At 40.2% G+C, this 26,670-nt stretch overlaps 1 protein-coding gene across 2 annotated transcripts in view; it reads right to left on the reverse strand.

Annotated features, from left to right (window-relative positions):
* STAC (SH3 and cysteine rich domain) overlaps nt 1-26,670 on the reverse strand; it is a 75,237-nt gene that overhangs the window by 23,176 nt on the left and 25,391 nt on the right. For both annotated transcript variants that reach the window (XM_071560596.1, XM_071560595.1), the window contains 4 exons: nt 26,098-26,374; nt 5,149-5,249; nt 2,862-2,943; nt 1,040-1,155 (listed from right to left, as the gene is read on the reverse strand). In XM_071560596.1, coding sequence (XP_071416697.1) covers nt 1,040-1,155; nt 2,862-2,943; nt 5,149-5,249; nt 26,098-26,374 — 576 coding nt within the window. The remainder of the gene's footprint in view (nt 1-1,039; nt 1,156-2,861; nt 2,944-5,148; nt 5,250-26,097; nt 26,375-26,670) is intronic.

Below are 26,670 nucleotides of genomic sequence, written 5' to 3' on the forward strand. Positions count from 1 at the left end.
TGACACAGCATTCATGATTTCTACGCTTGAGTTGTCATTTATAATTCAACATAATGCTTATTGATTTAGAAAGCAATAATTACATTTGTAGGACTTCTGTTTCAAAGTAAATTAAATAAATGAAAGAAAGAAATGTAATCACAATGTGACAGGTGGTAAGAGTCACTTTGGGTTTTAAAAAAGAATGGAAATTAACAAATTCTTTCTAAGGCATAAACAGAGATAGATAGAGGACATGTTCATTAATCCATCCCTTGCAGAGTTCATTTAATTCTTGCTTAATTTTTTTGTCTTCTTTCCCACCAGACATGAATTGATGTCTATTCAGAATCCACCTATACTATCTGTGGTTACAGTTCAGCCATGTAAGTGAGCACACATTTAAATGCCAAGGAAATGTTGTACCAAACCTATAGGACAACTTAAAATTAAATATATAAGTATGTTTTGAGCCTGGAGTCTGAGTCTTGTCATGTCTCTGTGTCTGGTGATTTTTATTCTGAGGTGAGTGCAGAAGAGATTGTCAGATAATGTCGGTCTGATTTTTAGGCATGACAATCAGTTTTAGCCTCCAGTGTATTCAGGTGTGATTTCTTTTTTTTTTTTGTCCGTCCCAGGGGGTGAAGTTGGGAGGATCTCTTTGGAAAGGCAGAGAACCTCAAATATAGGCTTAAGTGCTCACCATCAACAAAAGAAAGTATACATCTCCTCTAGTATGATAGCTAAATATTGCTGTTACACATCTACATGGCTATGCAAAATAAAAAGAATTATAATTTCTCTTCCAATCCAATAAAAACAGTTTATTCATTTAATTAGTACCTTTCAATTTTTCTCAAGAGTCATCTAAAAGATACTTAAAAATTGAGTTTGCAACAATAATGTAGTTTCTGGTCTCACTTTGGAATCTGAGAGCAAGATATAAAAATTTTTTTTACAGTTTGGAATACAAATTTTGTGAACTCTGATACAAGCTCATGTGAATGAATATCTGTTGCTCCTCCAGAAAGAAAACAGAAGAAAGATGTGGGATACTTACAGAGTTTCTGTTGGGAGACTCAGACCCACTCCCAGAACTTCCCTTTTTGGTTTTCTGGGCTAAAGAAGTCCCAAACCGGAGAGTTTCATACACAGGGTCAACCTTATTTCCACAGGCTGCAACAAAAGGAGCAAAACATGCATCAATATGTTGAAAATATTTCTGGTCATGTTCCTGCTTCACTTGGAGGAACACCTGACTCTACCAACATGCTGGGGTGTATGCTTAGACACAAGCTGAGAGACTCTCCTGATAAAAAGTGTTTGATGAACTTAGTGGAACCAGTCTTTTCCAGCAATTTTCTGCTGCCTCTCTACTCTCATAAAGATCATCCTCCTCTCAGAGGCTGTTCAGCTCTTTGTCATTGTCTTGTCTCTCTTCACCTGCCATTCTCCTTCTCTAGTCACCACTGGTGGTGCCTACACCGATGTAAGGAAGACAAAGTATCAGGTTTTAATCCATGTTTATTTCCACCTCTTGGGTTGCTCTCAACAGCAGATACTTGAAGGAAAAATCTCTGCATTGTGCCTGAGCATTCTTTTCATATAGGTGGGCTGTCATCTTCATCCATCTACCCTTACAGTGCTCCTGCTTCTCTATTGCACATAGACAGGATGCACTGGACCTTCCCTGAAAGGTACTGACATCCCCACTGTGGGGCTTTGTGGGGTCTGGAGGCAGACATGGGTAGATGCCTGCTGTTGGGGATGTGCTCTGGGCTGTTCAGCCCAGTCTAGGGCTTGCCAGAAAGGCCACCACCCCACTGGCATATGTCTGTTCAGTTCTCACTCCCATTCTCCCTCATAGTTCAACACAAAAGTCATTTACCACGGAAAAAAAAAGGATGTCTTCAATGGGCACAAGCAAGCTCAGTCCAAACTCTCTTCTACATACTACATTATTAGACCTCAACCTCTCTTGTGATACAGTAAACATGTAAAATACAGTACATTTGTAGCATTATGCAAAAGGAGGGAAATTTCAAAATGCAAGAGATTTTGGATTTTGAGTAGAGCAAAGCACACCTCATTTGTTAGTGAGTGTTCAAAATGTTTCTATTTCTTCTGATAAAAATGATGGATGTTTTTTGAAAAGACAAACTTAGATGAAATCTTTGTAATTTTTTTTTTTTTTTAGCTACTGGAAACAACAATGCAAATGTCCTCAGACAAGTAATTTTAAACTGACTGCTTAGTTTTGGCTTTTGCACTTCCAGATATTCCCAGTTAGAGTACCTGCAGGGAAAGTTATTTTCCAGAATAAACTTATCTTATCCGTTTAAAAATGTTTCTTTTCAGGACTATAGCATAACAGTGAGCAAAAAATAGTCTTTCAAGTAATCATAAAATCTGCAGACATGACCAATAAGGAAAATATATGACAAAAGTAAGAAATGTGGATGAATAAGGACAGGAACACAGTGACATCCCATTAAAAGCCAGATGAGTGATTTGAATGCCTCCTGCTGTTTTGATCTCTCTGTCTTTTATCTTTTTCTTCCCAGCTCAGACCTTCACCTCTGTATTCAAGTGTTTCTTCACTTCTAAGATTCTACCTTGATCTCAGGTAGTTATTATTATAAATAGGGTAATTGCTAAGAGGTATGTATATGGGTGTTTGAGTGAAACACACAATAAACACACCCTCTCCTCTTCCAGCTTTGTATCTTTGAAGTGGTCCTTTCCTGAGATGGCAGAAGGACATGCAGTTACCAAAAGGAGCTGGAAGGCTGCTGAGGGAAAATACCATGGCTGGAAATCTGCCGCTGCTGTTGCAGAGCACTGCCAAAGGAAGACTGAATGGAAAAGCAATCAAAACCTACCAATTGGCATCACTTCTTTGATGCAGCCAAACTGTTCATGAATGAGTAGTGGTGAGCTGTAGTACCGTCGAAATCCTTTTGGCTGGAGGGAGAAAAAGCAAAAACAAGTGAAGGGCATTGCCACCTTGACTGAAGTAATAGAAATAGCCTCAGCTCTTTGGATAATTGTGTAACAGTGTGGTGAAGCTGGAAATTTGCCTCCTGTTGTTCAGTCACTGTGCGGGTTGGAGAATAGGGATTTGACTTTTTCTCCTGGAAAAAATCAATTTCTCATATTTATGTGGAGGGAGGGGCTCATTTTCATCTCCTCTTTTTCTTTTGTCTTACACAAAAGGAGCATTAATTAATTGCAGCAGAAGTGCTGAATCATTAGAGATTCTGGGAAGATTTCCTCTCCCTATCTTATATAATTGGCATTGTTTTGCATTTGTTAACTGTGTTTTTTAAGGATTTATTAATCCTTCCCCATCCTAACTCCAAATCCTCATGTTTCCACATATACACTTGTGAAACCGAAGGATTTTACGGCCATGCTATAGCTTTTTCTAAGTTTTGTTGCTGACTGTCTGCAGCTTCCACTGCTTGTTTTTGTCTTGTAAGTTCAAAAGAATATTCAAGTTGTCAACAGATATCCCCATGGTGTCCACTGTAGAGAAATGCACTATAACAATTCAAGCCTTACCATTTAAGAATACCACAATATGGCAAATAATGGTACCCTACACCACTCTAAAAAACATTCTTAAAAGGTTAAACATTTCCCATTAGATCTCTATTTAATATCTCAACTCAGACAAACACTTAGTACCCAAAATGAAGGTGCTGGCACCTTTGCATGTGCCCTTCAAGCCATTAGAGATTCACAAATGATCTCTCAGATTTCTAATGTCTCCAGGCTATGAGCACTTCTAGCCATGGTGAAAAGTAGAAAAGAGTAGCAGAGATGTGCATATTTTCCATATCCTAGGTTTAGTATACCTCAAAACCTGATAGACAACTAGTTCTTTAGCTAATGAGGTGCAGTATAGACTGAGATAGAGTGAGGGGACTGATAAACTTGGTTTCTCAGAAGAATACATTCCAGATTCTTAAGCCTTGGTTTACACCCAAGCTAGATTTGAGCACAGCATGAGCTGACAAAACTCCTGTGGATTTGCTGACAACTTCCTGATGTAAATTTGGTCTCTATTTTTCTGGTTTTGTAAACTAGTGACACAAGAACTGAGGCTGGAATCAAGAAATACATTAATCAATTAACTTGTAATATTCATCTGGTCCAAGGCTTGCAGTGAGGTCATTCAGCTCTTCACAGACAAGCTTCCTGTACTAAAGTGCCTTACACTGGAACTGTCATTATGGTTTAAATACATAACGGGTTGCCCCATGCATATAAACCAGAACAGCTTACCCTGAACACTCTTGGAGTAAAAAACATCCCTCCAGTGACAGGTGGGTTTTATAGCCCTTTTCAAGTCAATGCTTGCATTTCTCCATCATTTAAATAGCATGAAACTGTTTGATTTTATCTCATATTTGTCCAAGTGCCTTCAAGCTACAACAAATCTAAGAACATCTGAAACATGAATATGTGTATTTGGTTTTCATATTCCAAATGGTCTCTTTTCCAAAAGTGACCAAAAGAACCACATTCCCGTAAGTCAGCTAGATGGGTTAGAATTGTCTCAGACACAGTGTACTGCCATTGCCAATCAGGAGACTTTGCTGTCCAGAAAATAACTCAGAAACTGAGGTGCTGTGTCCATACAGAGACAGACTCCTCTTAGTCTCTCCTACTGAGACATTGCTTCAAACTCTGCATGTTGTGCTGTGAAATATCCTTTGGTTTTCTTTTTAAGAAGAATTATGGTTTTTTTTTCCAAGGCTTAACAGTGGAAAAAACAATCAAACATAATTTGAAGGATTTTTCGTTTGTTAAACTCCATTGAAGTATTTTGATTAAACAAGAGATGTGCACTACAGCAAGCACAGTTTAAATCAAGGTAATTAATTCTGTTATTTAGTTAAATTTTGATTCATTAACTGTATTTTCACATCTTCAAAGCAGACCAGATTTGTGTTTTGTTTGGGTTCTTGAGTAGTAGCAACCGCCCAAATTGATAACAGGGCACTTCCTGACTTTACTTTTCCTGCCTCAGTAAAGTGATTTGGTGTCAGTTCTGTTAATGCACCAGCTAAATGCCAGCTGGGGGTCAGGCATGCAAAATAAGTGGCTCCAGTACAAGCTGGTGCCTCCCACTTTGCTTGCTGGCTGGAGCTGCTCACTTACCAGCTTGCCCATGCAACGCTGCTGTCCAATACTGTCTGCACACTTGTGATGGATGCTCATCTTACAAGCCTTACAGCGCAGTCCATGCTTAGCGTTTGTCCCTGTGAAATGCATGGAAATGATTTAATGAGACAAAATCGATAGTTTCCATGCATTTAAACAAATGACCTGGAAGAACTGATAGGGTCAGCTGCATTAGAGCAAATATTGACAGCATTCTTCACCTTACCTACCTTTCATAATGCACATTGATATAATCATTTTCTTTACAGCCTCTCTATTTTAGGCATTTCTCCCCCAGGCTCTTTCCCAGGCTATTACTGCCTTTAGATACATATATTGGATGATGCTCTGCTATATGATAGTCTTATCAGTGATGTCTCTGCCTCAAGAACATTAAGAAAAATTCCTTTGCTATTTTGAAAGGGCTTGGTATGAGAGCTATGCAAGGCTGAGGGAGCCACTGAAGGAGCATCCAGGCTCTGGAGCTGCCCTGGGGAGCTTGACCATCAGTGAAGGCCCCAGGTTTTATGAGTGAGAAGTAGCTCCAGTGGTATGTGAGAAGGCTAAGCCAGCTCCCTTGCAATTTCCCACCCATGGGCAAACACATCCCTCTTTGTTTGGTTTCTTTTTCCTGCATGGTTGCACTTGGATTAGTTAGTTTCGTTAGTTTCTTTTCAATTACAGATGCTCAAAGCAATATTGAGAATTGTACCCAGGGTCTGCTGCTCTCACCATCCTGGAGCAGTGCTCAGAGGATGCAGAAAGGGATCCTTGCATGTCCATGAGTGGAGCAGAGAGGATTCCATGAGTCTGACCTTGCTCTCCTTCACTAGCAGAGGAAAAGCTCTCTGTCACAGGTAGGGGAGATACAGGAGAAATTTTGCCTTACAGAAACAGACTTCTCCCATTTGGCCTACAGTAGTTTTGCATTATCTTCAGTGTGGACCTACTCTTAAATGACAGACCCAAGTCTGCTTCCAGGCAGGAACAGTCACTCTTATTCATACAACCGTAACACTTCCTAAACCATGCAGAAGCAGTGATGCTGCAGTGTCCTATATCCCCATAGGACTGTATAAATGGAATGAGTAAACAACATGTCAGTTCGTTATAATTTACTGTGAGAGTGAGTAAGAAACAAGGTAGTAAAAAACCCTCCAAAAACTCTTGACATTTTAACCAGCCTTCATTAGTCAGACATGATGGGAACATTAGTCAGAAGGATCCTGCATCTGAAAGTACTCATGTAGCTCTTGGTTATTTGGGTAGTCAATGCCACGTACATGCTGCTGGCTTCATTCAGTGAAACACTACGTCTGAAAGAAGCACTTCAGGGAAAGTTTCATCAAGTTGGTGCCAAAACCCCAGGTTTGACAGGACCACTTTCAGGGGAAGAGGTGTATGAAGGACTATCAAGCCAGATCAGGTAGGCTGAAGTAGCTGTGGGTGGTTCCAGTGAGCCAGGCTCAGGTGTTTCACTTGTGTACTTCCTGTAGGATTGGGAACCTCCCTGCCTTCCTAGTGACACTGCTGGAGAGATGGGGAGTGAATGGGCTTGAGTGTGGGGTGTTCCCTGGGGACTTCCATGGAGTGGGGTCAGTGTCTGCTCCCTGCTTGTTGCCTACCTGGCCCCTTTCAGCCCTCTCTCAGCATATGCAGAAGTCTAGCCTCTTTTATGGGGTCTTTTTCCCTAGCAAACACAGGATTTACTAGAAGAATACATCCCTGTTTGTTTGGTTTCTTTTCCCTGTGTGGTTGCACTCGGATTAGTGGGCTGAGAAGATCTTTTCAGTTACAGTTTCTTTTCAATTACACATGCTCAAACCAATATTGACTTCTGCTGCTTTGTGCTTTTACTGCTGCTGATGAAATGCTGAATCACCCGTCGTGATGATCAACAATTGGCACTGAGAAAAGAATACTTCCTCCACATCTTTTTATTATACTTATAAGGCAGAATGACAAAAGAAAAATTACATCAGACTTGGCCTATGTAACACGCCAATGCTTACACTGGGTCTAATTCTCCTCTTACACTGGTCTGTACTGGCGTAACTCTTACCTGCTCTACCAAGTAACTCATAAGGTTCTGCTGGGAAAAGACAGTCTCAGTCCTTTCTGACAGCTCTGTTACGCTCTTCCAGCCATTTTAGTGTTAACATTACAAGGTGGCTATTGGTCCTTACATGTTATAATCATGTGATCACAGAAGATACACATTTGTCAACACAATTGTGTGCCCAAATGATGTGCAAAATGAATGTAAAGTATCTGTGCTGCTTTCAAAAATCAAACTCTAACTTCTCCAGAACAGAAATCTGTGGTCATGTGATAATTTCTAAGACAATTACAAAAGAACAACAATGTATTTCTATTGCTGAATGCCATATTTTACATGTGGGTAGCTAAGTAGATGCTTCAGAGAGGAGAAAAGCATTTCAGTCACACATTTGAGTCTATAAGAAATCTTTGTAAATCAAAATGAAATTCCCTACAACTACCAAAAGTTCTGATTTTCAATTAATTGTTATTTCTAACTTTGTTTGCTGTGGGACTGGCTTGGAAAAACATTTTTGTATATGTTCCTGCCACCCACTGAGGAATAACTAAGGGGCTTAGAGAAGGGTCATTTATGCTGTACTTATACATAACCACCATATAGCAAGCTCTGAAAATGGCAATTTTTACACGACATATCTTCTTTTTTCCACAGGACAATTCTTTATTCTTCAGTTTTATCCCCATTACACTAAAACAAACCACCTCAGAAAAGCATGGCTAAGCTATTTCAAAACTCCATGCCAGGGATTAAACAACTACATATCAGCAACATATGTGACCCAAAACTTCCTGAGATTCAGAACTGAGGCACAATCACAGCTCTCATCAAGAGGAAGAGATCAGATTCAGTATAGGTGTAAAGAAGATCAGGGTTTGATCTGTTGCATCCTTTCTAGCCTCCCATTTAAGTAAGCTTGTTGACTTTACAGAAGCCTAAATGGGGCTGGGTTTAGAAGGCATCCTGGTAGTTGGAAATAGTGTAAAAGTAGTCAGAACATGGATTTTGCAAGGAAGTTATTTAAAGCTGAGTGAGAGTTCTACAGTCATGTACCCATATAAGAGAGTTATGACATTATGCCTAAAGTAGTGGCACAGGATATAGCAATATGTTGAAACATTATTTGCCAATAATTTCCCCCAGAGAGAATAAGAAAGTTAGGAATTCAGTCTGAACATACATTAAATAGTAGAAAATAAGTGGCATTAATTATTCATAAAATCAAAAAATTTTTCACAATGACAAAGATAGTAACAGCAATAATAATAGCAGTAGCAACAACAACACAATAGGGCAGACTATTTAAGGGGAATTTGTATTATTTCACTGCCCTGCCATAGGTCCTCAATTGAAAGCCTCTCTGTGCTTATTCCCACTGGGTCAGTCCTTCTGTAGACTGAAGCATGGGGAAGGGGAAGAGTAAGGAGAGAGTTCACATCTGAGCTGGTTACAGTAGTGTCTGGAAGGTGCAGTATTTCAACTAGTGAAGTCCAGGGCACTGAAACACTTTCTTCAGGGACTTCTGCTGAACACACCCTGATGACCTGCAAGCCTTATCATCACTCTAGTTTGCTTCCTGCCCCCATATATAGCTGACAGTTTGATTGCAGCCTATGGTTTATTTCAAGCAGCTGATATTCCCCTCTGCCAATGCTGAAGCAAAGCTTCTGGTATACAGTACTCACTGATATGTCTTAGCACACCTGGAATAATTTCAGTTTCTGGTGAATCAGAAATACAGGAACTAAACTGAACTTGGAGTAACATAACTACTTTTTTTCCTGCTTTTCATTCAAAGGGAGAGTAGACTAACAGCTTTGCTATTACTTTCAAAAAGTAAACACCTCACCTACCTTGTCTTCCAAAGACCCTTACTAAGTTACTTAAGCCAATTGTTAAATACTGAGCAAGTCAGAACAAACTTCTTCTCAGTCACTTTTTGGTTGCAATCTAGGGATGTGATTGTCACTATTTTTAATCAAGGTACACTCCTTCATTCATTGAACAGGGCAGACACAGGACATATTTATTTTTTATTTTCCTTGGTCACTGTGTGTCCTTAACCATCACCTCTTGAGTACCACACCAGCCTTATTCCAAACACAAAGTGATTATTAGGTTCAGGAGGTTTCCTATAGGCTCACTGTTTTTGTCTCTTGCCAAAACTTGTATGGGATGGCTCTCATTGAAGGAACTAAGGAGTAAAACTGTCAGAAGTTTCACTAGTACTCTTTTGGCTCAGATGCTGGTGTTATAAGTTCTACAAATTGCAAACTCTAAAACTGAGAGGTTTAGAATGGACAGTATTAGGTATATTGAGCTGACTTATAGTGCCCATGAATATAACTGTCAATGTAGTCATGAAATTCATATAGGGAAAAATACCACAGAGACATTTGCACAAATGACCTCTGTATCCTATTCATTAATGTATCAATCATCTCACAGTCTGTAAAGGCTGATATTTCTTTTGCAAACAAAAAAGCCAAAATTGATAAAAGAAACAGTATTTTTCTGGAAAGCAAATGAGGAAATTTCACGTCAGAATACCTGAGTAGCTCTGAAATAAACTTACAAATGAGGTTCTACCCAGTCATTTTCCTCAGATACCAGCTAATGCATCCAGGCACCCAGAACTGGAAGGATGCATTGCTTTGAGAAGCAGGTCATGTTTAATAACACCTTGCTAGAAATATTCAATGACTGGGCCAGGTCCCATTTGAATATCTAAACCCGTGGATAGATTTTCCAGGACAGTCATGGAAAATTGAATCTTAAACTGTTCTGATAATATGACCTTAAATACAACTAAAAGGACACACTGCATCACTTTTGTAAATGTAAGCCTTATTTGAAGGAAGCCTAAATGGAAACAGAACACCTCAATATAGGTGAATGGAAATAATTGGAGACAGAGAGGGGCAGAGGAAACAGGGCAGAATTCAATTCCAACTCTTTATGTCTGTGTCTCCTATAAAAGTAATTTAGTAACTACTGTGCATTTCAGAAAAGTGACATTTATCCTAAGGAAAGCAAATGAGAACTTGCTTGTCACGCACACGCAAAGGGAACCTGTTTCATCCTCTTGGCCAGCACAGCTGTGGCCACAACACTCTTGGCTGCTGTTTTTTGCCTGTTGTTCCAAAGCTCAGCATAAGATTAATAGCTAGAGAGGGAGAACAAGCCCTACAGCCTGGAGAAATTTCAAAGAAAACTGCAAATGTTAGTAACAACATGATGTTACACTGAGCGTATAAAGATAACTATATTAGGCACTTATGCTAAAGTTGGGGGGGGGGGGGGGGGAGAAAAGAAAGGAGAACAAAAAAGATTCAAGTCTATAAAAGAGAGAAAGAGGAAGGGAAAGAGACACAGAGGGACTGCCACTTCCAGCTAATTCAGCTATGACCCAACCACTATTTTTCACCATTCCAGCTGAGAGGAACATGCCAGTCAGAAATTGTTTTGATTTAAAACTTACAAAAATAAATACATTTAAAATTACATATTTTCCATAAAACTTCAACTTCTGCTGTGGGAGGCTGATAAAAATAATGAGTGCCTTGCCCCTTTCTCCCCAAATGCATTTACAATTGTCACCAGAAAGCTGCATTCATGCCAAAATTTATGGGAAATGGAGAATTTCAAGCAAGCTGGGCCAGTAGTGTTGCAGTGAAGGGTTTAGGATGTCACCTTAGAAGGAGGAAATCGCTGAAATGGCACTGGTGCCCCTGCAGTCATCTCTAAGCCTTTGTGCACCCTCTTCTCATGCCCCTTTCTCCATTTTTAATCAACTGATTTTGTGTAAAAGCTCTGATGCTGAAAGGAATGACTATTTTTAAAACCTTCACTACAGCTACTTCCTGCCCCGGTGGCTGCTGGACAAATACCCTCCTCCTTCTCTTGCTCCATCTCAATCAAGAGCCGTGAGTAGATCAGAGAATGGCATTTTCTATGCACGACACTCACATCCTTAAAGTTAAAAATCTTGAGCCTAAAACCCCCAGATCATTTGGTTTGCAAAGATGAGCTTGGCAATCCTTTTCTTGCCCTTCCTTGTCCGTCAGCCTCCCCGAATGCCTCCTGCCACCTTGGGAACTATCCCTTTTCCCTTCTGCTTCTGAACTGATGCTGCCCCATCACTTGCCCCAGCTGACTTCATGGAGAGGACAGTCACAGTTCCTCAGCTGGTCATCATGTGAGCTATAGACCAAAGCCTGAACCTGGATCTCTCCAGCCGCCCTCAATGGCTGAACAGTGAAAGTCATTGCTGTCAGATGCCTGACAGATAATTCAAATTGATGGACAAAATGTTGCCAGGAACATTGATTTATACACAAATATTCACCTCACATACAATTACCCACACTATTAGCAATCCTACCATTGCACTTTCCATTGTTAAATACAGGACTAGATGGATTGTTCAAAGGAGCTACAAAAGGACATAATAATTTTGTGGTCTGCTGCATATTGCTCCTAACTGAGCCATAGAAAATACATTATGGCAGTTCTTGGCATTGCCATTTTGTCTACTCAGAAGTATCAACTTTCCTATGGTAAGGGCATGGAATTGCACTTTAGGCCTACCCTTCTCTTTTGACCTGACTAGATAGTCCTCACTCATTTGAACACTAGGGCAAAGGCACTCCATGCATAAATAACAGATGTATAGAATGAAAAAGTTCAAAACAGAAAGAGAAAACTAGGCAAAAATGTTATTTAAGCAATTTATTCATTAATAATAGCAGCATAGGATTGGCATCAAAGGTTTTACTCTTTAGTAATTGATTTTTTTTTTATTAGGTTGTGTTTATTGGTTTTGTTTTGGTGTTCTGTTGTTTTTTGGGGTTTTGGTTTTTTTTTACAGTTAAATATGCCAGTTTAAAATGTACAGAGTTTTGTGTGGTTTAAATCAATAGTTTTTTGGGATGGGGACACACTGTAGAGGAATGTTGGAGCTAGAGGAGAAACCCCTGCTGCATTTGGGGCCAAGCTGCTAGTACTGAACCTGACACCTTGACTGGCTGAAGTGTCTTGTTCCCCCAAGTCCACCTTGTGTCAGTCTAAACCAAATGTGGTGGGGAGAGAAGCTGGGACTTGTGTATTTATGTTCTGTAGAATAGGACTTGATATCAGTCATGGTACCTATCCTGTCAAACAAATAAATTTTAGATTATATTCCACTGAGAGATGTTGGTCCATTTCAGTGCCTAGCCCAGTTTTCCCATAACAATAACCAATGTTTTAATAGCAAGAAAATTTGCCTTGCATGTAGGCAGGCTACAAAACAGTGCATAAAATTAGAACTGACTTCCTAGTGACATAGTTTTCTTTAGAAATGACATGCTGAGAAAAAAATGAGGCAGTAATAGGCAGGTTTTTCTGCAAGACTGTTAGAGAGATGAAAAATATCCCTGCTAAAATAAAGTCTTCTAAAAATTTGGCCACAAGAGGTTTTTTTTCAATGCACTTTTCACATATTCAGCAGCTTTGCTGTAGAAATCTGTCCCTGAAAGGAAATATCCACCTCCATACTTCCTAAAATATCATCTAAGGTTTTTGATCATCTAAATGTTAATTAAGATTCTGAAACGCCATGGTAAATAAACTAACAGCTATTATTGAAAGAAAAAGCCCTCTAGACACTAAACATGGTAAATCATATCTAATCTTCTTTGCTCTGAACAAACTGGCCAACTTCAATGCCTACTCTTCCAGACAATTTTCTAGACTGATGAGCCTGTGCTTGTAGGTCTCTGCACTGGGCTGCTTTGTGAGAAGGAAAATAGCTCAGAAAAGATGGGATAGACTTGCCTAGGGGAGGGGATGCTGAACTGCTTCAGAGATGGGGATGGTACCAGAGCAGAACAGGACAAGGAACTTGGTGTGTTGTCCCAGATGAGGACCAGCAGAGATCAATGGCTCGGTCTTAGTAATATTAGTAAACTTATGGTCTTCGGTGACTCTTCTTGAGATGAAGATGATGAAAGTCAGATTTCAAACAACGTCTCAGTGTTGGCAGGCTCAAGGTATTTGCACCTGTGTTTTCACATGTGTTGAAATGAAAAGTCCTCCAGCTACAGCCTTTTTTTTCCTATGTTTTGAAATGGTTTGAAAAAACAGTTGAATTTTGTAGGGCAACTTATATGTGCCAAAACCTTTATATTTCAAGGGCCTTGTACCATTATGGGAGAGTTGGAAAACACAAAACCAGTATCTGAACAAAACCTATGATGTGAAACAAAGAGCAGGGTTATGAGCTTGCTGAAAATGTGGGAAAAGGGTTACAGAACAAAAAAAAAAAGTGAAGTCTGTCTTCAGCAAAGGGATTTAATATCCTCATTGGTCTCCTAATGGATTTTTAACATAGCCTGTTGCCTACATAGCTTTATCATCATCAGTGGGCTTGAAATGAGAGACTGCTATTTGCCAGAAGATCAGGACAATCATTTAGAACTATAAAAGTTTCAGTTAGAAAAAATAAAAAAGCCCCATGATATGCAAAAAGCCAGTTTCTCTCTGGTCTTCTGCTGGTTCAAATTTACTGAGGGTTTTGGCTCTTTCCTACGACAGTAAAGTGATAGGGATGGGAAGTGGAGCAACAGAAGATAACTACATGTGGCTCCACCTAAAATCTAGTGCCTGGTCAGGATCTGGCCACACACACAGGTTTCTGCTCCAAAGCCATTTTTTCCCTTGAATCACACAGAGCTAAGAAAGATTTCACCAGCAGCTACAGGTGTAATTGACAGCATGATTTACTTGGACTCGAGATAATTCAGGGCACCACCATAAGGAACTTGGTAGTTGTACCAGTTCGGGGGAATCGGTTTTTAGGGAAGTTATTTCTAAGTAAGTCACAATGTGTTTCTTCCTCTTAGAATTCTACAATCCCATTTTATAACAAAGTGTGTTTAAGTTTCTTTTCCACATGGGAAATATAGAATCATAGAATTCCAGAATCAATAAAGTTGGAAAAGACCTATGAGATCATCAAGTCCAGCCTATGATCGAATACCACCCTGACAACCAGACCATGCCACTCAGTGCCACATCCAGTCTTTCCTTAAACTCCTGTAGAGACGGCGACTCCACCACCTCCCTGGTAAGCCCATTCCAGTATCTAATTCTTCCTAATGGCCAGCCAATGGAAAATCATTCAAATGAAAGCTTCCACACCAAGTGCAGGTGTTTTTTGATTATTTTTTTGTTGGTTTGTTTTAATTATTTTTCCCCTGCAGAAATAATTATAGTTTTCAGTGAAATCACAAAGTTTGGGCTGAAAAAACACTTTATTTACTACTGTCATCTGCCCAAAGAGGCAATCTCAGCCTTCACTGTTACAACCTGGGAGAATTTATCACTTGACACATAGCATGTAGGAAGCATGTGTAGAAAGGACCTACAGAAACAGTTCCATGGGGCATCAATTACTGCTGAAATGAATATGAAAAACTTCCTTCAGTGATTGTATGAAAGTTTATGTAGCTCAGCAAAGCAAAAAGAACATTACCTGCCTCAGGATCAATCTGGGGAGTGAAAAAATATAGACATTAAACTGAAACTTCACTCTATTTCTAAATATTTTTATCATTTAACCAAACCCACCAAAAATCTGCTTTATAAGATTTTTTTTCTATCAGTAGGAATAATTCAATGCATCACTCATAAACTAGCCAGGGTTCAAATGTATTAGCATTATCTGAATTTACTCTGCATTCAGGGTAGGAACAAGTGAAGCCAGCTCAAGCCATAGTTTTTGTCATCTACACACATGCTTTGCACCAACATGACTATATGGTTTGTTGTCCAAAAATCTTAATTAACATTGACCATAATTGTGCTACCACTCTCAGACATAAGTAAACCCACAGTGGGTAGCAATAATATAGCTATATCTGTCTGTTGTACAGTTGTACAGTGTATAATGATATATAACAAAAGTCCAGCAAAAATCACCAGACAACCTTTCTTTTAGCAAAATGGTTCCCAGTGCAAGAGGAGCTGTTGGTGTGATGTCTAAAAGGCATAATTGGGAGGGGAGAGGAGAAAATCAGATAAATGTGTCAGAAGGTACTAGCACACTCCTGGATGTCCCTAACAGAGAGCTGGACTAGTACAGATACTAAGATTTAGGAGCTGTCATAGGCAAAAAAGAGCTGAAGCTGTGAACATGAACAGTGAACAGGCAGCAGATAACTGTGTAAGAGCCTGGGTAAATGTGTGAAACTGAATTCCTGAACTCTCAGACAGGACACTGCTACTTGCAAAGCTGCAACCACTGCTGGCTGCTTGGAAATGTTGACAACACTTTGACTACACAAAAGTGATGCATCCCAAAGCCTCCAGTTAATGAAGAGACAGGAGACCAACCCGCTAGTTAAAAGGCTGATCATGTGCTGTTCTGATGCACTTACATTATTTAGACTTAAGGAACTGGGAACTTGGTTTCCAGAAAGAAGATCTGGTGCCTGAATGGAAGAAGTGGTCTCAGAAAGCAGATGGGGGCCCAGAAGGAAGTTGAAGATCCTGGCCTGGGGAGAAGTCTGGAAAACAGGAGAAGATCTTGGAGACAAGGGAGCCATGGACATCAAAGCCGGGGATGCCCAGGGACTCTGGCCAGGGGCACCTGAGATGAGTAACTGCAAGCAGCAACACAGCAGGAACAAACATGATTTTCTTCCCAACCTGAAGAGGAGACAGGGAATGAAATGCTTGTGGAGAGGGATGGAGTCAGTGTAAGTAAAAAATAAATAGGATAAAATCTGTAATGTTATTGTTTTTCCAATAAAACCTGGTATCCAGATCCTCTCCACATTGGAATTTATGCTGTCTCTCCCTTTGCAAGAGCTCATCATAATTTCTGATTCTTTGATGAAGAATCATTCTGAATTTTCAGATGGGGCATTTTGAGAGAGTGTCTGTTAGGCATGCTCAAACTCTATCAATGTCTTAAGTGGTTTTTTCAGCTCATAGAGTTTGCTACCCTTGGAGAACAGCACTAAGCAGTCCAGTCTTCCAGGGTGTGTCAACAGCTAGTTATGGTAAACAACTGTTCATCAGGGGCTATTGCTGGTCTGCCACTCTACAAAAGAAACCATCCTGTGTCCTCCCTTCTGGTGACATTTGAGACCCAACAAACTCAGTGACTGTCTTTCCCAGTGCTCTGGTTTTGGCATGGATTTCCATACTCAGCTGTGTTGAGGAACTATTCCAACAAAACAGAAGAGACACTTTGGCATAACCTTTCCACGTTGCTGTGAATGCTGCAACAAACTCTGCAAGACAGAAAACATCTCACCTTGCAGCTCCAAAACAGATATGCAGATGAACTCTGGGTGATGACAATATGCTGTGCCTGGGCTTAGAGAAGAAGGTAAAGTAATGGAACAAAATGAGGCTGCACATGGCAGCCTCTCATTTCAAGCTCATTGATGATGGAGATCTGTAAGCAACCAGCAATATTAAGAATTCTTCCTTAAGCTTCACAAAAAAAAAAAAAAAAAAAGACCTAGAGCAGCACAAAGTCTGTCTGGAGAGTCTGATGTGCCACAGATCTTGGGATATGAAAGACTGCTAGACTTTCAAGAGGTACAGCTAGAAAACCAGGCAATATTAGCACTGAAAATAAAAGTTTGCCTACAAATACCCCCCAGTCCTCACTTGGAGGGATCTTCCTGTGCATTAAATCTATAGCCTTTCTTTCATGATTTCCAGGAAGTCAAACAGGAACATACTGACTATGATGTTGTAGTTCATATTGGCTCAGTGATTATACCAGCTGTATGCCACTTCCTCTCTTGGCTGTGAAAATGGGATTTTTGCAGGGAGTGGAGGGAACACATAGCTACTCTTTTTTTTCCCCTCCTTTCCCCCCTCCCTCCCCCCGCTCCCCCCCAATTTCTTTCTTGCTTCCAAGCCTTCTATTAAACAGAAAATAATCTACTGGTCAAACCAAAATATTTAATGATTTTCGAGATCATCCCTGCATGTTATAAAGGCAACTACAATGTAACCACAATTTCCAACTGCATGTCATTTTCAAGTGAGCACGTCTTCAGAATTAGAATTCAGGATCCAAGCATTTACAGCATTCTTCAGAGTGTAAGATAAACTTATGTCAAAGAGCACTGTGTATACCTGGAAAACCAAAAAGTCAGCTGTTTAGAGAAAATAATTGGTGGAGTTGCAGTTACTTGCAATTATCAAAGCAGGAAAACATGTGATGTTCCATGTGAGCCACAAGGATCATTGCTCTCTGAGACATCCTTCTATAATAAGGACAGCAACAAGAAGTAACTGTGGGTAGACATTTTTACTCTACATGATGGCAGTGCTCTATTTCTTGCAAAAGCATTCCTGCTAATTGCCTCATTTTAAGGATTCTGCAACTCATGGCAAGGTGAAGCTCCTAATAATTTTGCTTCCAGTTAATGGTTTTGTCACTATGCAGCAATGTAATTATCCCCATAACACTGACACTCTGGCAGACAAAGACTCTAAATCGAAAAATAATGTTTTTACAAGAAGGTCAGCTTTGAAGAAGATGCATTTAATTTGCTTGTCTGTAAACACCCAACATTGCATATGAGCTCAGGGAACGTACATAGCAGGACATAAACCATCCCCCCCCTTGTATTCTGCTTCATCTAGAGACCTTAAAAACCCTTAAGCTTATCACTACATTCTTCACTAGGGTTGATTTCAGGAGAGATGGCCATTACTGAGTAGGGCATTTGGTGGTTTTTCATGTAGTTTTTGGTTTAGAATCATCATTTGGGTTAAAATCCTGATTGTAGATGTGCCGGAAATTGTTATTGTTTTCCATCTAATTAAACACCAAATGTTGGTCAGCATTTTTATAGTCTCTTTTGACTGAGGATTAATTGCAGTATCATATTAATAGCAATTTCCCCAAAATTGCAGTGAGCTTGAAAATTATCAAGTAACAAATGTGAAACATGTTTGATGCTGTTCAAGGACAAATTAAAATTTAAAATATATTTTCATTCTCTTTTCTCAGCTAAGCAGTTCCTGATTATCCAATTTACTGATAACATTCTTGCCTAATCTCAGAGGAGGAAGCCCTCCCAGAGGATAAACAAACAAAACATTTGCTTTTCAACATTTGCTTTAAAGTAAGTTTAACTCTTTGTTACCAAGGAAAAATAATAAGTTAATGCAAGTATAACGTGTGACCCTCTGTAGCTTCTCTAGAGATGTGGGGTTGTATGGTTTGGATACTTTTTGTCATGTTTATCAAAAATAGGAGTATCAGTAGATGGAGCACACCTATACTGTCTATACAATGTGTTTCCACCTCTTTCCATCTACTTATCTGCTATTTATTTTAAAAGACAAACTATCCACTGTTTAGAAGTTTTGGAGAGTCTAGATGACACTATCTATACCTGACTAGTACAGTTTCATTAGTGCAGTACTTAAATTCATATTTCCAGAAGCCTTTTGCTGCCTTCTTACAGCTTCTCTCAAAAGTAAGAAGGTGTATACTTGTGGAGAGCAAATAACTCAAGAAAGAACTTGGAGGAGAAGCCAGGTTCAATTTCAAGCTAATAGGGTAAAACTATTATTTTGCACCAATTTTTTGCAGAGGTGTGTTAAAAACATACAATGCTTCTGCTTGCCCTATGCCTTAGTACAGCAGGTCAGAGATGACTTAAGCAATTCTCAATCACATTGATTCTCAAAAGTGCTAGAAGGTTGAGGTGTCCAGAGCCATTCATTGTCATCAGCTGAAGTGAGAACCTAATTCTCCCAAATCCACAAGTAAATTTAGTGGAGGAAAGGAGGAGGGAGAGACAGGGGCTGTGGATAATTTAGTAATATATGGGAAGATACATGGTACGAGTTGTTGAAATGGTTACAGGATGGCCCTTTTTCAAAGAATGATTGGGATTGTCAGGGACATCTGGAGATCATCTAGTCCAATTCCCTGGTAAAGCAAGTTCACCTAGAGCATGCTGCACAGGATTATGGCCAGATGGGTTTTAGATAGCTCCATAATAGGCAACTGTTCTGGTGCTATCACCTTCACAGGAAAGAAGTTCTTCCTCATCTTGTGACAGATCTTCCTCTGTTTCATTTTATGCCCATTGGTCATTGCCCTTTCACTGGGCACCACTGAGAAGAGCCTGGCTTCATCTACTTGAAAACCCCTTAAGCAGACTGATGAAGTCCCCTCTCAGTTGCTTCTTCTCCAAGTGTAACAGGCCCAGCTCTCTCTGTCTTTTCTAATAAAGGAAATGCTCCAACTCTCTAGTCATCTTTTTGCCTTCTGTGGGACCCGCTCCAGGAGCTCCATGTCTCTCTTGTCCTCAGGAGCACAGAACTGAGACACAGTACTACAGATGAGGCCTCATCATGGCTGAATAGAGGGGCAGGATCATATCCCTCAACATGCTGGCAGTACTTTTCCTAACGTACCTCAGGTTACCATCAGCTTTCCTGGGCACAAGAACACACTGCTGGCTCATGGACAGCTTGTTGTCTATCAGGACTTCCAGGTAGACAGCAGGTCTTTCCAGCAGGTCAGCCCCAGCTATTCTTCCCCAGGTGCAAGACCCTGCCTTTGCCTTTGCTGAATAGTCATTCCTCCCAGTTTTATATTGTCAACTACCTTGCTGAGGATGTACTCTGTCCCCTCATCCAGGCCACTGATGAGTAAGTTGCACAAGACTGGACTCAGCACCAACCCCTGGAGAACACCGCTAGCTTGGGCCTCCAGCTACACCCTGTGTCACAGATCACAGCCCTCTGAGACCTCCATTCAGCCGATTCTCAATCCATGTCAACATCCACTCACCTAACCCACACTTCCTGAGTTTGCCTGTGAAGATGTTATGGGAGACAGTGTCAAAAGGCTTGCTGAAGTCAAGGTAGACTACATCCACTGCTCTGCCCTCACCTACTCAGCCAGTGTAGAAGGCTATCAGATTGGTCAGGCATGATTTTGTGATTTTTCCTCACAATCAAAAGGAGGCTGGATTCAGCTGCTTTTGAAAACTTCTTTCTGGAGGGAAACTCTTAATAATAAACAACATTCAGACACACAGTTTTATGTGGTAATAATCATAATAATAGTGTATCATGTGGAAAATAGATTTGGGAAGGCTCAACTGTGACTGCACAAGCCCACTGGAGAGATGGACCTGAAGCTGCTGCCATAAGCTGCCTCAGAGGTATCTCCTCCTTCCCGGTAGCTCTTTTCCCTTCTCTACAGGGGACAACTCCCATACTGATGCAGTGGAAACACAAATCTCTTCCCCCAAGGTCACCTGGGTTGGGAGATGCTAGAGAGACTGGGAAGAGTTGAGGGCAGGGTGAAGACTAAATGTCCTCCAAACTACCATAGCCTTGGAAAAACAGCTTCAGTTATAGCCATACCTCTCAGAGTACTTCTACTTTGTCTAGCTGCCAGGCAGTAGTGGTCAATCTGTGACTGTTTATGGCATCTTTGTCTACCTGGACAATGCTGAATAAAGGCAGGCTTGGATCAAAACAGAATTCCTACTTAATGAAGTGAGGCAGCAAGCTTGAAAAAGTCAAGCATATTTTTTATGAGGGAGCTGATCAGACTGGAGGCAGAAAGTACTGTGTCATAGTTCCTGTGAAATTTTGCTATATTTAATAAACATCCACATAAATTACAGTTATATAAACACTTCCTCAAACCATGGAGTTTTTCCAGTACTTATTAGTCACACTTACTGATAGCCTAAGAGGAGAGGTTCATATGCAGCAACTAATTAAAAAGGGGGACCATAGCTCCAATCCAGACCTCTTTCCTTTATTCCAGCATTTGAAAAGTTGGGCCAATTTATCAACTTTGAGCCCAACGTTCTGAAGGATGTTCCAGTACAGCTTTGGGAATAAAAGTGGTTGAAAGTTGTAGTAGCCACAACTGCACAGTGATATAAGGAAATACAGGCTGCTTTGAAAAAATGTGATGAGAAAGAATTATTCACGGTACTTTTTTTGCTGTTTGAAACTATGGAATGACTGCCTAAACCAGAACAGATGGTGGTAGGAGTGAGTCAATGTTGAAGGGATAGCACAATTTCACTGCTTAACACTATTGATTAATAGACTGAAAGTAAGCTATGCTAGAGGTATATTTTAGTTTTATCTTTTTATTTGCTTGTTTATTTTCTACAAGATTTTCTAACTGGAGACAGGTTAGTTCCCTGAGAAGGCAGCTACTGAGTTATTTACCTCCAGAGTTGCAAAGGTCTTCAGAATCTGCATCCACACCAGAAAATGGGCTGCTCTGAGAACACCTCTAAGTGCACAGATCTCAGCTACCTCAGCCAGTGATGGCATGATCCAGGACCTGTGCTTGACTGTTATTTGGCACTGCAGACCACAATTTTGTCTGGTCTTTCTGAAAGTTCATGGCCCTCTAACACAGCTTTCCAGGCAAACACACTCTAACAGGTGTTTGGTTAAAGTTCTATGCCAGAGCTAAGGTTAAGAATTGGAATGAAACAGCCAAGTACACTTTTGAAACACAAATAAACATACAATGTTGTTGTTATAAATAAGCAGCTATTTCTTTAAAACATGGCTTTAAAAGATTGACTTCAAAGTAATCTATTTTCAAAAGCAAAGTGCCTTAGTTACTTGCTGCATTACTTATATTTGACTTAGACGGGAATACATTAATTGAATGTATTACGCTTGGAATGTGTGGAAAATAAAATTTTTTCCATGTGAATCAGCACAGGAAATGATCTGCAAATAAGTAAAATGTTGAGAAGTCTACAAATGGAGGGGGTTTTTAATACACAATGTTTTTCAAATGTAGAGTACTGACATATTTTCTTCAAGAGTAAAGTATCACAGAGATGACTGATGACACACTAGAGACTGAAGAAGAGCAAGAACTTGCTTCTAATTGGCGTAATTTAAGGCTACAATCTGATGCAACATTGATTTAATAGTACCTATCTTTGCGGGTGCCACTCAGTTTTGCCTCCCCTTATTTGCCATTACCAAAGCTTACCAAATTCTTACTAAAACCATAAATGGCAGATAACATGAAGTAAACTCAGAGGTGTTCTGACTTGATTTTCTTTTCACTGTGATGTAAAATAAAAAACAAAAAATCCAGTGTCTTCTAAATGATTATCTAGTGATACATTCCACAAGTATTTTGATTTTCAAAACTTTCCCTTGCTAAGGTTAGATATTAAAATAGTAATAAATACTACTACTAAGAACAGTTTTCTAAGAGACATACTGTGAGAGGATGTTCAAGGGTGGATGTGTTTAGGAAAAGATGCAGTCCACCCCAGAGCTGAAACCTCAGTTCTAAACTAATCAACACTAGGCACTCACAGAGGCAAAACTGTGAGTGGGAGAAGGGAGAACAGTCTACTCCAATATACTATTGATTTTTTCTGAAATCACATGAATTATTATTGTTGAGTTCATTATTAGAACTGATGATTTTTTTTGGAGTATTTCATACTGTAAGAAGTCCACCATTATTGTAAATTGTATCCTCCTTGCACTCCTCAAACCTGCCTTGAATCTGAAATTTCCTCCCTTGTCTAACTGGAGAGAAAACTACTGCTTCTGTATCAAATTTTTCTTCTGTCTACTGAGGTGGAAATTGAGTCCCAGTCTAGTACAGTTAGTAGTTACACTCTGACTCCTGCCTTAAATGTATGAAACACACTATCAATATTGGGGGTATTTTTGTTGTGTTTTTTTTTTAAATCAAATCAATAAACAGAGTTTCTTTTGATTATACTGCATTGCTCTCTGGGATGCATGAAAAACAGTTGAAAGAATAAGTTTGGCTTATCCTGATTGTAGTAAACATTGTCTTCTGAATGCTGAAACCATTTACCTGTATTTGGCCTTTATCTTCTGTCTGTACTTCTGTCAAATGATCAAACAGGCACATGGGCTGCATCCCAAAGGCAATATTTGGCTCACAGTGCCCGACAGTCAAGGAGAGATGATGCACATATTTTTGCAGGAAGATAACGTTTCATGTGCTTTAATTTTGCTGTGAGAAGAGCAGCACAGGGAGCCTGCTGCCTCTGCTCCAAGTGTTCTGTTCCCTCTGAAGCTACAGACGGCTTCTGCGCTGTGAGACTGAAGTGTGCACTACAAGTTCATGCTATGCACAGTTCATCACTCTCCCTGTACCAGAGCTGCTTAGTTCATAGACCAGAGAGCCATTTAAGGTGAACCTGGGATCCTTCTTGGTGGCAAAATTAAAACCATCTAAAGTCAAAACGGGATTTTCCTGGACTCTTTCCTCCAGTCTTCAAAACATGTATCTGTCTTCGCCTTTATACTCATCAATAAGGAATTTAAAGCCATAGACTCATTGCTCTTAAATGTCTCTGCCCATGAAAAAATAGGCTCCACGTTTCAAGTGTAAATCCAGAGTCTCTGAACAGAAGTTTTTTCAGTCTGCCTTTGGGACCATGCTTTGACAGGGTTTCCTGAAAAGCTGCCTGTTTAGCTTCACTATTCCCTTAACCAACAGCTGCATAACTTGTATGGATTAATTGAACTCCAAACTGTAACATCCAGATCTCCCATGTTGCTTAAAATACAATACAGCAAAAGCAGGCATGACTGCAGTACAGATCAAAGAGAGATTACAGGAACAGAGAAGATGTTTGTCTATGAAAATCAGGGCATCCAGACTCTAAGGCATTATAAGGTAAAATTCTCAACATCCTTTCTGCCTTACCTCCAAGCAACAATGAGCTGGAGGAGGTCAGAGCAATTCACCTGACTCAGACTGCCACCAGACAAAACAGGTCTCATTAGCTTCTTCAGCAATTAAAAAAGGCTTCTTTGGCTAATGAAGTGGCTGAGTTACAGAGCAGAAAAGCAAAGCCCTCAGAGGACAGAAGTAAAAGTTGAGAAGGCAGGTGGGGTTAAAGCTGATGTTTTGAAGCTTAGAGCTATGCTTTAAGCCCAGCAAAGGAGAAGGGCAGGGATGTTTATGAACTGGATTTACTCCCTGCAAAGTTTGCTGCCAGTAATAATCCGTCTTGAGAAGGAGTATTTTAAAACACTATTGCTGAGTCGTGCAGATTTGTGACGATTCTAATCTCCATACAACTTCACAAGAAGCTGCCAGAAATGCAAAGAACTTATACTTGCAGTATATATTTGTGAAACTAAGCTTTGGTAGAACATCCATTCACATTACAAAAGGAGACAAGTTCTGGGACTGTTTCCATATATAAAGTTATTTCAAGTAACTAACCTTCCAGACTTGCTTTCAGTCTCTGGACTGTGAACTTCCCTGATACTGATGCTTTACTCTTTCTCCCTTTCATTTATTCTACCACTTTAAGTAGAAAAAACCTTAAAAGACTGGAAGATAACACCAAAACCTTGGGATTAAAATTCCTCAGTTTTTTTTTGATCCAGTGCAGCTGTGGTGCAGAGAGGATGTGATTTAATTTATGGAAGCAGGATTGTCTTGCATCTGATTGCATGTTCTGTACACAGCTGCCTTTTCCAAGGAACATGAGTTCCTCACACAAGTGGGGAACCAAGCACTCTCGTCTGAAAAACAGTGAGCAATCCTATCAGCATCTTTTAAGAATGTACTGTACTATTACCTGAAAGTTAGTGACTTCCATGTCAACTGAAATAAGTTTCTTACAGTAAGCTATCCAAATTACAGACAATATTTTGTACTCAAAGGCCTGTACCACTTTTACATGAAGCTAAAACAGTTTTTAACTCCTTGTCCTGACTAAAAATTTGGAAATTGCATCACTGACTTTCACACTGGTAAACTGCAACTGAATTTCTTCCTGATCTACTGTGCTGGAACAACTAGATGATAAGTAGGCAAGAAAACTAAATCATAGCCACCCCAGCCACAAGGATGTGAATTTCTAGAATCAGATTTCTGGATAGCAACTCCTGCAGCTTCCCGCAGTGGTAACCGCGCATGTTCTACACCTCCAGCCACTTGTACTTCTTTCCTGACCTGTCCTTGCACAGCCCGTAGATGAGCTGCATGAAGCTTTTCAGGTCTTCACACTGCACTGCAAATTACCTTAAAACCAGAGCTCAGTATGGAGTTTTTTCTCTGCACACTAGACAGAATAATAAAATTAGCTCTACTGTGACAGTCAGCCAGTCCCTGGTAGGAACTTACATACTCATGGACAGGAACTTGCATACTCAGAGAGCAGACAGGCCTGTCTTTCAAAGGTGTAAAGCCAGTGTGATGTTCTGTGCATAACAGGGATCAGGAAGAAGGACACCAAGAAAGCCTGCAATGCAAATTTGGCTGTTCTATTTGCTCTGTTGACCTGATCTCCCAGAATATGTGTCGTGGACACCCACACCTCCCCACATCCCCCTTGCCCCACAAAAACAGATCAGAACCTCCCACCCCACAGATGCTACTTCTTGTATCTTAGGTGACATGTGACACAGCTGGAGGAAGTAGGCATGGTCACCACCCTTAAAAGGAACTGGGGGCAATGCAGGGTGTGAGGGCAGACACAAGGAGCGAGAGAGTAAGAATTAATGCTGTGGGAAAGAGTGAGGATAGGAAACACAAATTTGCAAGTTGGGTTTCTGCTGCTTCTAGTATATTCTAGCACATTGCCTGGTGCTCAGTATAACCTGAATGACAGAGGAATTTGACTCCAGCTGTAATTTGTGATAAAAGTATGTGCCTACAAGGCAAGACATCTGTCAACAAATATAGAACCTGTGATAACCCGTGGCAGATGTGACATAAGACCAGAACCTCCTTGCATGAACATTCTCAGGCAGACATTTGGGCTCACAGAAGTTACAGACAGGTCATCCTGCAAGGTCTAGCATAGACACCCACACAGATTTAAAAAATCGTTTCTTACCAACAATCATATGGTTGCAGACATCACAGAAGGTGGGTTTTTTGAAGATGTGCTCCTGGAAGATGTGAGACTTGCTGTTTTCTGGCAGCTGCTGGGCTCTGGTGGGGGAAGATGCCTGGCTTTCTGAACTGGGGAGCTGTCCAGTGCTTGTGCTCACCTCAGGCATCAGGTCTACCTGAAGTTTCACATCGCTATTCGTCCTCTGGAAGAAATTGTCTGCACTTTTACTCCGCAAGCTTTTCGTCTTGAAGGAGAGTGATCGCTTCAGTTTCTGCAGCTGCAACAAATAAGCCAGTTATAACTACTACTTTTCCTACTTAACAAGCAATGCAAGGCTCCTGGTTTTCAGGTGTGCTGTTGCCAAGTGAACCTGGGAGGCACTTGCAGACCTTGAACCATCTGAACAGTTAAACTGACTTTAGAATTTAAATGGCAATTTTTGAGTAAAGAAAGTAGAACCCAACCAGAAAACAAACTACTTTACACATGCTTTCTGATAGACAATAAACTTGATAGCCCTAATGAATGCTTCTATTGGTCCTCACTTTTCAGGTATGAGTTGTATGCATTGGA

The sequence above is a fragment of the Pithys albifrons genome, chromosome 7 (genome assembly GCF_047495875.1).
Source record: "Pithys albifrons albifrons isolate INPA30051 chromosome 7, PitAlb_v1, whole genome shotgun sequence".
NCBI classification, from domain to species: Eukaryota; Metazoa; Chordata; class Aves; order Passeriformes; family Thamnophilidae; genus Pithys; species Pithys albifrons.